The 12,766-nt window shown below is 40.4% G+C and overlaps 1 protein-coding gene across 1 annotated transcript in view; it reads left to right on the top strand.

Annotated features, from left to right (window-relative positions):
- Window positions 1-12,486, top strand: part of MTHFD1L (methylenetetrahydrofolate dehydrogenase (NADP+ dependent) 1-like) — a gene marked incomplete at both ends in the record, with an annotated part of 87,392 nt that extends 74,906 nt beyond the window's left edge. Inside the window, one exon of the mRNA XM_010087706.1 lies at window positions 12,347-12,486. Coding sequence (XP_010086008.1) covers window positions 12,347-12,486 — 140 coding nt within the window. The remainder of the gene's footprint in view (window positions 1-12,346) is intronic.
- Window positions 12,487-12,766: the final 280 nt, after the last annotated feature.

Raw genomic sequence — 12,766 nt, 5'->3', positions numbered from 1 at the left:
AATCCATCATCTCTCTCCATTTGTGAGTATTTTATATTGACTTACACCCTTTAGGAAGGGTCAGCAGGGCAGAGTATGTATGAAGAGTTCAAGTCCCATTTGGGACTTGGTTTATTTTTAATATCATTTAGAATCATAGAATCATTTAGGTTGGAAAAGACCTTTAAGATCATCAAGTCCAGCTGTTAACCTAAACACTGCCAAGTCCACCACTAAACTTTGTCCCCACGCACCATGTCTACACCTCATTTAGATACCTCCAGGGATGGTGACTCAACCACTTCCCTGGGCAGCCTGTTCCAATGCTTGACAATCCTTTCAGTGAAGAAATTTTTCCTAATATTCAATCTAAACCTCCCCTGGTGCAACTTGAGGCTGTTTCCGCTCGTCCAATCACTTGTTACTGTTACTTGGGAGAAGACTGACATCCACCATCGCTACAATCTCCTTTCAGGTCATTGTAGAGAGCTATAAGGTCTCCTCTCAGCCTCCTTTTCTCCAGACTAAATAACCCCAATTCCCTCATCCGCTTCTCATAACATTTGTGCTCTAGACCCTTCACCAGCTTCATTGCTCTTCTTGGACACACTCCAGCACCTCCATGGCTTCCTTGTAGTGAGGGACCCAAAACTGAATACTTGGCCTCACCAGTGCTGAGTACAGGGGGACATCACTTCCCTAGTCCTGCTGGCCACGCTTTTTCTGCTGTATTTCACACTATACAAGCCAGGATGCTGTTGGCTTTCTTGGCTAAATAGCCAGGCCATATAATTAGAAAATGAAAGCTCTTTATTGAATTTTTTGTTTGTTTGTTTTACTGGATTTTTGCTGCTGAAATCTAATGTTCTTTTTATGGAGTGCTTGCATATGAATTAGGTTTGTTCAGACATTTCCATCATGTTGGAGAAACTGTTTTTTGCTTTTTGTTTTCTGAGTCATTGTTCTGAACCTGAAGCCAGGAGTGCTTTGTTTTCTGAAATCTTTTGTAGTTAAAAATGTTAATAATGCACAAATATGGAGGGGACAATGTTTGTTTATATGTGTGTTTACTTTGCAAACTGTTGACTTAAATTTTCAAGGCTCCCAAGAAGTCAATACAAATGTGAAATGTGGTAAGAACATAAATACATGTGTTTTCATTTTTGATTATGGCAATTATAGTTGGCAGTTTTAATATAATCTAGTACAAGTTTATATTTAGACAAGTTGATTTTCTGTTTTCCACTGGTATTCCTTAGACACATGCACAGTGAGAGCTCAGTTAATAGGTATTTCAGGGAGAATTGTTCAAAGCTACGTTGTCTTCTTTGGGATAGAACTCGGATATGTTTTCTTCTCATTCTGTGCTACCCTCTCTACCAGCCCAACTGAAATAATATCATAGTTTGGGGAAAAGGTTAAGGTATGTCTTTAGTTCTTGGAAGAAAAATGGACATGCAGAGGGTTCCTAAGATTTTTGTTTGTAGGTGTTTTGTTTTGCCTCCAAAATTTTGTGAAGTACTCTATGATAAGATAATATGAAAGAAAAATACTATGATTTCTCACAAAGTATGCTGACTTCAAATTGTTCTGGTTTTTAAATTTTCAAACAACAAACTATAGATGATATTCTATACTGGGAATTTCTAAATAATTTTAATAGAAAATAGTTATTTTTTTTGAAAATAGAAATCTGGTTTGCTTACATATCTGATCTTATGGCATAGTGGGATGAGAATTAATGACTAGTGATATAAATATGTTTCTAAACAATTTCTAGACATTTTAATTAGATTGCAAATAATACTAGGTTATGTATGGCCAGTATGATTTGTTGATGGGAAAAGTGTTGCTTTGGCAAAGAGCCGAGGTGCTTTTGAAGGTCAGGTGTTGACAGTATTTGAAAGCATTCAGACACTGTTCTCTGATTATATAAAATAAAACATGAAAATAAAAGATTAATAGCCTAAATGATATATCAGGGTCAATTTGCTGCTCTGGCCCTGTCATTTTATTTTTGCAGTTTTATGTAACTGCTGTCTAATTAATTTGATTTGATTGAGAAAATAGATTAGATTCAAATACAGTAAGAGAAAATGTGGGTTAAAATTATTTTTAAATTTTGGGTGGGCTGTCTGTCTTTTATATGGTGGGTGTTTTTGTTGGTCCCTTTATCCTTGATTTGCTATGCTGACAGCTTTATTGAAGCTGGCAATCTCAAAGTCTTAAACTTTGCTTCCTGCAGTAATAAGGCACATGCTTGTACTGTATCTTCAGCTTAGCCCTGACTGCAAGCACTTGAGCGGGAATGAAGCTTCAGGGACAGAGCAGATGCTTTATATGCAGGAGGACGCTGCGTCTGTCTGCTGCCTCCATCTACTGCATCTCAAACAGAGCTCCCAAGAGGCTGAGTAACAGCTTCATAAATCAAGGGCTGCAGGTTCAGCTTTTCCTGCAGCCAATTAGGAATTCAGTGTATGGTTTGGGGTCCTTCGCTGCATGAGGAGTGAAAAAAGCAGAAAAATGTGGGGGAGGGCCAAGGATGAAAGAGTAGCTGAGATGACAGGATGATGGGTAATTATGAGGAGGAACTGAAAAAAAATTAATAATTTATAATCTTTCGTAAAGGAGGATCCACTAATAATGTACAAGTCTTTAAAAAATGGCATTGGGTATTCTGCAGTGGCAATTCTGTTGCCTTGATTACATGACTTGTGGTTAAATGGAGAAATTCGTGATAAGCATTGAAGGGTTCGCTTAGCCATGAGCAACTGAAAGGATTTGGCTTGTAAACTAACAATTATGGCTTGGTTTGATCTGGGTTTTGGTTGTGTTCTTAATTGGGAAATCCATGTAGGAAAATAATTTTCCCTGTGGGATTTGTTGGTGTGTGACCTTAGTACCTTTACTTTCCTCAGTTTGTAATTCTTTCTATAAGATGGATTACACGTATACATACACATATGGTTCAACAGACATAGTTATTTTCCACAGCAATTTTAACCAACTGGGACCTTTTTTCTCATTAAAAAAAAAAAAAAAAAGGTTTGTGCAGCGCAGTGGGCTTTACACGCCTGTGGTTCTTTAACCCTCATCTGCTCTTCTGTGGCTTATGCTGCATGTTCTCATTACTAGGCATTTTTTCCCATCTCCTAAAATACTACTGACAGTATCTGGCACTCTCTCTCTATGGAAAGTAATTCTGTGTATTGATATCTTAAATTCTGTATGTGTTTGAAGCATGTATCACACTCTTTGTAGAGTTTCCACCAGGATTGAGCTCTCCAGCTAAGCTCTCGAGATGGTCAGGTAGAGTAATTTACAGCCTTTGCATTAGATGTTTCATTGGGCCATTTTTCCATCGAGACAAACTGCTAGTGCAGTGGAATACTCTTCTTTCTGGGGATACATAACAGGAGGTGACCTTTTCCATTAGTTTTTAAAAACATGGCTCAGTAGTTTCGTCAAGAATAGTGCTGTTGGTGCCCCCTCCCAGGCCACTCACGAAGGGAAGGCATTCTGTCTCCTAGTAAAGACTAAGTAGAATGAAATAAAACCAGAACCTGTTCCTCCTCCTGGGAGGAGGATTCACTACATGCGTACGCTGAAGAGACAGTGCCTAGGTCATGGGCAAAGTCATTATCATAATAAGCAGGCACTCCCCAGGATTTTAGAAGGGCCGAGTGGGGACTACTTCTCAAAACATGTGCCTCGGTAAAGAGTCTGGGGGAGTTTTAACAAGACGACAGCCCAAGGCAAATAGTTGCTTGCATTATAGGGTAGGCTTACGCTGCGGTGATTGATGACTCTGCGCCAGGCATGCCTCGGGTGATTGCGCCAAGTGACAGGAGCATTGATCATCCTGATTCAGCAGCAGCTCTTTTTTTTGTGTGGCGTCCACCGCAGCCTCAGACAACACCACTCTCCTGCTGTCCACGCATAGCAGCTTCTGTTTTGTGATGAGAACAAGGAAGAGACTGTGGCTGGCAAGGTGATTTCCTGGCCTCGCTGCCTCTCACAGCCATGCCCATCTGAAGGCAAGCAAGAGTGCACAAACACCCACAGCCCAGCGTGTTGCTGGTTGGTTAAATGGATTTTGTGTCTGAGTTGTCTCTGAGGATATCTTGTATGGCTGCAAAAAATTCTGTATTTGGCATTCACTACCTTTATGATCACTCACCACCTGCTTATATTTCTGTTGCTGCTTAGAAAGCATGTCATCTTCCAGGGTGTATGCGGAAGTTGTCTTCTGTCTCAAGAATAAGATCCTTTGCATCGTCTCTTTCCTTTTTCATGTATCAGTGCAATATTGGTCCTAAGGTAGGTGTTACTTCATGGCCATTTGATGAAATGGGTAGAACTTTTCCAGGGAAGAGATCTTCAGGCTCTCTCCCTGCCTCTTGAAGTCATGTTTTCCAGATGCTTGTAACATGACTTCTCAAAGCAAGTTCAAAGTCCCTTTCCTGTAGCTCTTTCAAAGGGAGTAGAAAGAGCCAAAACCTGAGAGCTCAACAGAGAGCAGCTTCAGTTTGATGGAAGGTGCATTTGTGGCAGGAGCTTCAACCAACTGGATCTTATAAAAGTGAAAGTAAATGAAAGTCTGGAAGTGAAATATGCAGAAAGAAACATGGTTTAGATGTGATGAAATTTATTTTAAGCACTTAGAGTAATACTGTATGTACCATAAGTTAATATACTCCTTGCAGTTGGGGAATTACAGAAGAATGGCCTTAAAAGAAGATCCATCAGTGCTGCTGTTAATTATTCCCTCCATGCAACTACAAATAAAAAAGTAGGGAGGTTTTAATTTTGTAATTACCAGGAAGCTAATAATTCTTTGCCAAAGGCCATGATGATCTCGTAAGTATGAGATAACGTAATTGCCTTATTCTTGTGCCATTAATTGTGCTCCATTTTAAAAATGTGGTCATCTGTCTTATGAGCAAATGATACTTTGTTACCTCAAAGGAAACGTGCTAGGAATGGTAAAAGGTTTGAATTTTTCTAGTTAATATTGTAACAGAAAGAGGTTAGAAAAGGGGGAAGTGTATGTTTGGTTAGTGTATTCAGCTATGCATTGCAATTCATGTCAGGGGCCAACGCTTAGCCTGTGAGTTACGGGGCTTTACATGAGTATAGGATGCAGCAGTTAAGAGAAAGGGGCTGTAAAACCCAGCAGGCTTAGCAGAGGGATCCAGAGAAACATGTAGCCCATGAAGCCACATATAGGTTGCTTTATTTCTATTAGAATGAATTGTTTGTGGTTTGTAAGTCGTCTTCAGGTTTTTAACCTCTAGTAATAAATCTAAATAATGAGCTCATTACTAGTGAGCTACAAGAAGATGTCAAATTTTACATTCAAAATATCAGAGTATGGTTTGACAAGGTGGCTAGGGGATGAATTAACAGTTTGCCACTGTTGAAATGCATCCTTCCCCTGCTTTTTCTTGTCTGCTTTTTCTGCTTGTTTGAACATATTCAGGCACTTGTCTGGTCTCACTTCAGCTGAGTCAAATCTAATCCAGTGAAAAAAATAATCTTTTTTCTGTATTTTTCTGTTTGTTTTCTGGTTAGCAGCTTCCAACAGATTACCTTCCAATTAGATGAGTGCCAAAATTTGCAGACGTCTGGGCAGAAGGGAGAGGGGGGAGGGAACAGGGAAGAAAGGTCGAAGACTTAAGAGGGAAAAGGAATTGCCCTTTCAGCAAGGCAGGCTGCTCATTCGGTTCAGCCACAGTGTAAAACCATGCCCTAAATTGGTGCTTTGCAGGCAGGAATCACTGCAGTTGCACTTCTGTATGTTTTCAAGAGGGGGAGGCAAGCAGAGCTGTGGAGATGTGCAGGGCATGCTTTCTGTCACACAGTGCCACTCCTGTCAGCTCCTGGAGTTTTCTGTTTGATTCTCCCCCTGAATTTCAAATCCAACATATGCACCATACATACATAAGCAGGCCTGTAAAATCCACGAAGAGGAATTGTATCCTTAATTGTGAGAGAATCGAGATTTAAGAGTTATCTTCAGCTGTCCAGCTTGTAGTAAATAAAATTAACTTTCTGCTGGTTTTTTTTTGTCTATAGCCTGTGAATAATCAGTATGAGTCATTGTGCCTATTCGTTTGTGTAGTGTATGGGATGCTCTTGGAAAATTAACAGCAATTGGTATTTAAAGTGAATAACTGTGAGAGGTTATGCTGTAACCTTTACTTTCTCATTTAAAGCTGCTTTGCATTTTAATGGTAAAATTCATGTCTTATGGAAAAAGAAATGTTTCTGAGCAAAAGGTTGAAATAGCTTGTTATGGGGTCCCCGCTAGAGCTTGAGTATTGTGTCAGTGGAACCACAAACCAGGCATTTATAGTGTGTCTCCCTGAGAGTGCTCATGCAGGTGGGCTGCTCTCTGTCTGCATTTGGAGAGACTTCCATGCAGAGAGTCTCGAGTGAATAGTAATCTACTGTTGAACGTAGCTTCATATAGTCTGCTTTCTGAGAATGAAGTTTCTCTTGGTCAGGACTTCTTGTGGAAGAAAACCCATTAATAGCTGTTAGAAATGTAATCCTTTTGGCTTAAGAAGCCAGGACAGCCCTATCTGCTGGTTCAGTCAAAAGCATGGATTGGTGGTCAGCAGTCAGAAACCCCCAGTGCCCGTACCTCTGCAGAACACATGCTGCCCTGGCATCTTTCTTTAGCAAAGGGTGAAAAGTACGTGTTACCTCCAACGAGCTTATGTTCTGCTAAACTACTGCCTTTTCTCCCAGGCCTCACAACAACAATGTAAAGCTGTAATAGCCAATGCAAACTGTTTTCTTTATGGCATGAAAAATGTTCAGCCTTAATATATGCATGCATAGTTTTCTGCTGGACTTCGTGTTCAGCGGTAGTAGCTGTGAGTGCCTGTGTTGCATGCCATCTGAGAATACGTCGGAAATAAAATGAACAAGAAAAGTCCCTCTGTTAGGAGAGAGAGAAAAAAAAAAAATCTGTTACATTGCAACATCAGTCATCATAATGGAAGTTCACATCAGATAAATTGTCAGAGTCAGAATGGACAAACATCTGGTTTATTCATCCCTAGCTACACTAACAAAAATATCATATCCTGTTGGAGAAATCACTGATCGTCCTCATTTATCTTGGCAGTTGTGCACCTTGGTATTTTTCACTTAAATAGGAACGTATCAGTGCTTTACAGCTAGCATGCCTCCAGCTCCAGGTTCACAGTTCATGTGCTTCTGTGACTTTGAACTCTTCTTTTCCTGAGTTTACCAGGAGACAGCTGCACCCGAACAGATATGTTTACATGTGGGGAGTAAATGGCAGCTTGCAGCTGAGAGTTTCCATTTCCTTTTACATTGTTCAGAAATCCAGGATCACAACTTGTGTCCTAAAGCTTTGCCTCATATGTGTGCTTCTGACTTGGCCCTTTATAGTACAAATGTTTTATTTTGACATTGATTTGTTGATAGAAAGGGCTGACTAGGGAGAAGCTACTTTCACTAGAAATTACCCTCAGTTTACGTGAAGTTCATTTGTGGGTGAAATATCTTTTTAAAAAAATTCTAAACATCACTTTCTGTAAGGCTTTTAAGCAGAATGTAAATGTGGGGCTAATGTGGAACCACTTTAGGTAGCTATAGCATGATAGATGTATTTCTAGGCGGAGAAAAATTGCATTTTGTATTAAGCATGACGATGAAATCTGATTAGCTGCTTAAACCATGGCAGTGTCTATTTAAGCTATTGTCATGTGTACATGATAAAATATTCCCAGATGTGCTTGGCAAGGCAGGATTTCCATGAAGAGGTGATGGTAATTATAAACAAAACCTTCAGAGTGATTTGCTCATTTGCCTGAACCCTAAAGTGGAATTAGAGGCTTCAGTGAAGAGTATCGATTGTTCTGACCTTACACCACCTGGCAGACTTCTCATTATTGCTATTGCCTAATTCCATGTTTATGAGCTTTTCCTCCCCCTTTTGTACCTAGTTTAGATATTTTAGTTTCTTACTCTAAACAAAAACCATGGTTTATTGGTTATTTTGGTAGCTGAGCTGAGTGAAGTAGATGTTATGTAAATGACCTGTAGAAAAACCTGTAGTAATGGTGTGTTGTGTTTTGCCTACTGCTGTTTTGAAACAAGATTCCCCACTTACCCTGATGTGTTAGAATGAGCGTATCTTTTGGTCACCCTCACGTGATCTTTTATGTGAATAAATTATTTGAACTTACTGGAGCATTTTGATGTGGGTTACTTCTTATATATATTTGTATATTAATTGCTAGATCTGACCTATGGCCCACTATTAAAAGTAATGTAAAGATAGCGCACTGCTGATACATGAAATTTTAATTTTTAATCTTCATTCTGATGTTCCTTATGGAGCCCTTATTCATAGACCTTACTTGTGCTATAAAATTGAAGCATAAGATCAAACAACAGAGTATTTGTAGAATTAGGTTTTGCACTATATATGACCATGCAGGGAGACAATCCAGCGAGCTGTACTCACTGAAAATTACACCCAGAAAATAATTTTTAATATGTGTCTGGATCATTGTCCAGTCTTATCATTGCAAGAAGGGGATCTGGAATGCAAAGTAAGTCCTGGGATTGTAAAATCCTTGATCTGGGTTGGTATATGTTGCCAGGGGGTTGTGTTCTCTGGCTGGAAGTGCAAATACCTGTATGTTTTCTATGAGCTCACTGAAGGCAAATCGTTTACCTCGTTATTTTCATTAGAACTGCTTTGTGTCTTAGAAATCAAACCAGGCAGTTAACATTATGCCAGCATCTTCACGTCTATTACAAAACCCCTACGTGCTTGCAGGGCAGCAGCCCATGTAGCAGTGGTTCATGGGGCTGGGAAATGGCTGCTTGGCAGGGGACAAGCTTAATATGACCCAGCAACATGCGCTTGCAGCCCAGAAAGACAACCGTGTCCTGGGCTGCATCAAAAAGAAGTGTGACCAGCAGCTCGAGAGAGGTGATTCTCCCCCTCTACTCTGCTCTTGTGAGACCCCACCTGGAGTCCTGCATCCAGCTCTGTAGTCCTCAGCACAGGAAGGACAAGGACATGGACCTGTTGGAGTGAGGCCAGAGGAGGGCCACAAAGATGGTCAGAGGGCTGGAGCACATACTGTACTAGGACAAGGTGAGAGAGTTGGGGTTGTTCAGCCTGGAGAAGAGAAGGCTCCGGGGACACCTTCTAGCAGCCTTCCAGTACTGACAGGGGGCTACAGGCGAGATGGGGAGGGACTCTTTATCAGGGAGTGGAGTGACAGGATGAGGGGTAACGGTTCTAAGTTGGAAGAGGGTAGATCTACATTAGATATGAGGAAGAAATTTTTCACTGTGATGGTTGTGAGGCAGTGGCCCAGGTTGCCCAGAGAAGCTGTGGATGCCCCATCCCTGGAGGTGTTCAAGGCCAGGCTGGATGAGGCTTTGAGCAACCTGGTCTAGTGGGAGGTGTCCCTGCCCATGGCAGGAGAGGTGGACTAGATGATCTTTGAAGGTGCCTTCCAACCTAAATCGTTCTGTGATAAACAGGCTTTCAGGGAGCTGAGCTGGAGCTGATTAAAGACTCTGTGCAAGCAAGTAGTAGTAGCTGTGTCTTAAACTTTCAGTGGAGTTACAGTAGACCACATCCACTTAAGTAGATGTTTGTTCCTCAAAAATCTTCATCACTTCACCTGTAATCTGTAATTGCCTGAATAACTGAAATAAATGAACATATGTATTACTTTAAGTTTCTCTTGTTCTGTTTAAAGTGATTAGCTGTTTTATCTCGTAATCTCTAAATGTAGACTAGTTTGAAACTTCCCATTCATAGTCTGTATTTGTTTTTCACTAAGGCTTTCATTTGAAATCAGGAAACAATCCGAAAGTAATTGTACTAAGTGTTTCAGCTCAAAGATTTTAAAGTATAATAGCTTGGCATATTGCTCTATCTTCTCACTATTCCTTGGAGGAAATAAAATGGAGCTGCAACTTTAATCCAGGCAGCTTTTCTACTACGTCCTGTTTCCTTCCACACACTGGAGAAAGCACTGACATTCCTCTCCCTTTCCTCCGCTTCAAATGAAGAAATCCCACTCTCCATGTTGTAGCACTAACTGCGGTGAACACCAGTGTCCTGTTAGCTTTTCAGATGTCCATATAGGATTTGGGTTGTTGAGACAAATGCGCATATTGCCCTGCATATCTGAGGAAAGCATTACAAAGAATAGAGAAATATGCACCCCTACCCAGATAAGCGTCCCCCACAGCTTTCCTGCGCGTTTGCCCTGGCTGCTTAGAAAGCCTGAAGGGTGGCTAGCACCTCCCCGAGAGCCCTGACATGCTGTGTGATCAGTTGCTGTGCTCACTGGAAAGCTGACATCTCTGCTTTTCTCTAGCTGAAAGGTACACTTGCAATCCCCGTTTCTGTAAGGAAAACTGACCCTTGAAAAAAGGTTTGGCATGAAAAGGATTAACTCCCTGGAAACTTTGTTTGGAAACGTTAGGAGACTGCTATGTGTATGCGCTGGCAATCCCTGTAAGAGACAAATTATTTTCCCACCCTCTCAAGCACTTGGTAGTTTATCTGTTGTTTATATTAAAGATTGATCGTGGTTATATATTCCTAACTCAGAGTTCTCATTAATCACACAGTGCCACGTAAGAGACTGGAGAAGAAGAATGAGGGTTACTGGAAAGCAGACATGTGACCCCCTCCCTCTGCTTTTAATATGACTTACCCTGACATTTGCTTTGTTCCTGTGAATTACTCTGTTTCTGTAAACCTCTTCTTTTTTTCTTTTTTTTTTTTGCTTTGTTCCTGTGAATTACTCTGTTTGTGTAAACCTCTTCTTTTTTACTTTTTTTTTAATTACCATGTTTGGTATGTCTGTTTTTCTCAGGGCTATTCAGAAAAAGATAATATACTTATTGCAATTATTTTGGAGAATGTTAATTATGACACTTGCCATGTTGCTATTTCAAGAGGTCCCTGCTCCCCCCACATGCCCACCCCCTTGTTTGCTAGCTCTTGCTTCCTGCCCCAGCCCCAGCAGCCGTTTCCTCCCTCTGAGCAGAGCCGTGCAGGCAATTGTTTCAGCCTGTGCAAAACGAAGAAGAGGTGGAAAAGGAGCAGTGGGGTGAGGACAAATGCACAAAGGCTGGGACTTCCTAAAGCACATCGACTGCCAACAGAAAGATACTTTCTCCCACAGCAGCAGAGCAGATCTGTACCTCCTTCCTCCTCCTTGACCCTGTTGAAGGTTTCCAGCCCCTAAATGTTCAATCAGCTGTTTGTGGTCCCCTCCTAAGCATGAGGGTCAAAATTGCTGGCAAGAGGGAGAGAAAGAAAAGGGAATTTAGTAGTTTTTGCAAGCTGATTGGGATTACAAGGACACGTTACCAGCCCTGCTTCAAGTCAGGTCCAGGAGCCTCTGGAGCAAGCTATTTTCCCCGCTGACTTGTTTGGCTGAAAGTCCTTTCACATCTTCCAGAGACATTCATTGAACTCAACTCTTCAGTGTGTTCTGGTGGGAAATAGTTACATCGGCAAATTTCCAACCAACAGGAGATTTAATCACTTGAATTTTTTAGTTGTTGCATGCTTGTGTTTGTCTAATAAAAACAAATTATTTGGATTTTAAAAGAGGCAGTTGAAATAATTGGTATTTAACAAATCAGAGCAAATTAGCTCTAAAGAGACTGACATCATTTAATACAATTTATCTTCTTTTTATTTGTAGCTCTGCTAAAAATACTTTGCCAGGCATATCCTAATTCTGCACAGATTTTTCTCCTGAGTCATGTTACACTAATGCCTGACTTCTTTGGTGCAAAATTCTGTTATAGAGTTCAATAGTATCTTCAACACTGAGACAAGACTGTAACTGCTGATTTGCGTTTATAATTAAACATCCTCTCCGCAAAAACAAGAGATGACCAGGAGTTCTACAAACCTAGGAGACTTTAGGTCCATTAGTTGGAGGAATAATGTAGGGAAGTCTTATAATTGTAAGAATTTGCAAGCATTTAGAATAAATATAGCTACATAGAAACAGCTATTTTAGAGGACTAGATGTTTTTAAAAGGCTTTAATTCAAACTAATTTGATTGCTTGGGGGGTTTTCCCCCCATGTGACTACTTTTGATGACATATTGTACGTATCAAGAATAAGAGGATTTATTTCTGATTTGGGAATAGTTTTTTAATCAGACTCAGTAATGTAAATAGACCTCTGTTTGAAAGTTCATTCAAAATTGAGTACTGGTTTATATTTAAGTGCACTGTATGCTAAAGCAGAAATATCCCCCAGTGTTTAACCGAAAGCATGTTTTATGTGTGGTTTGGTTTTGTTTTTTTAATGTTTAACAGTAACTGAAGCTGGCTTTGGTGCTGACATTGGGATGGAGAAATTCTTCAACATCAAATGCAGAGCCTCTGGCTTGGTTCCCAGTGTGGTTGTACTTGTTGCTACAGTGAGGGCTTTGAAGATGCATGGAGGTGGGCCAAATGTAAGTTTTTGCACCTTTCTTGGAAAATTGTTGCTAATATTTGAAATAAGTAAAATATCTTGCTTTAAGAAACATTGAGGGTAGCCTATGGGGCAGTATTTAGATGTTGCTCTTGAGTTACCTCACTATATAGTTGTTACCTCCAGAAGTAATGAAGGAACGTAAAGGCACAAAGGAAAGAAGAGGGATGAAAGTTCTGAAGAAGTACTAAATCTTACTGAGGGAGGGAAGTTTGTTTGCATGAAAAAAAGCTATCATATGTATATATATTATTTTCCCT

Source organism: Pterocles gutturalis, unplaced genomic scaffold, assembly GCF_000699245.1.
Source record: "Pterocles gutturalis isolate BGI_N339 unplaced genomic scaffold, ASM69924v1 scaffold24511, whole genome shotgun sequence".
NCBI classification, from domain to species: Eukaryota; Metazoa; Chordata; class Aves; order Pterocliformes; family Pteroclidae; genus Pterocles; species Pterocles gutturalis.
Note: the sequence above shows the minus strand (reverse complement) of the source record. Positions and strands in the feature narration are given on the sequence as shown.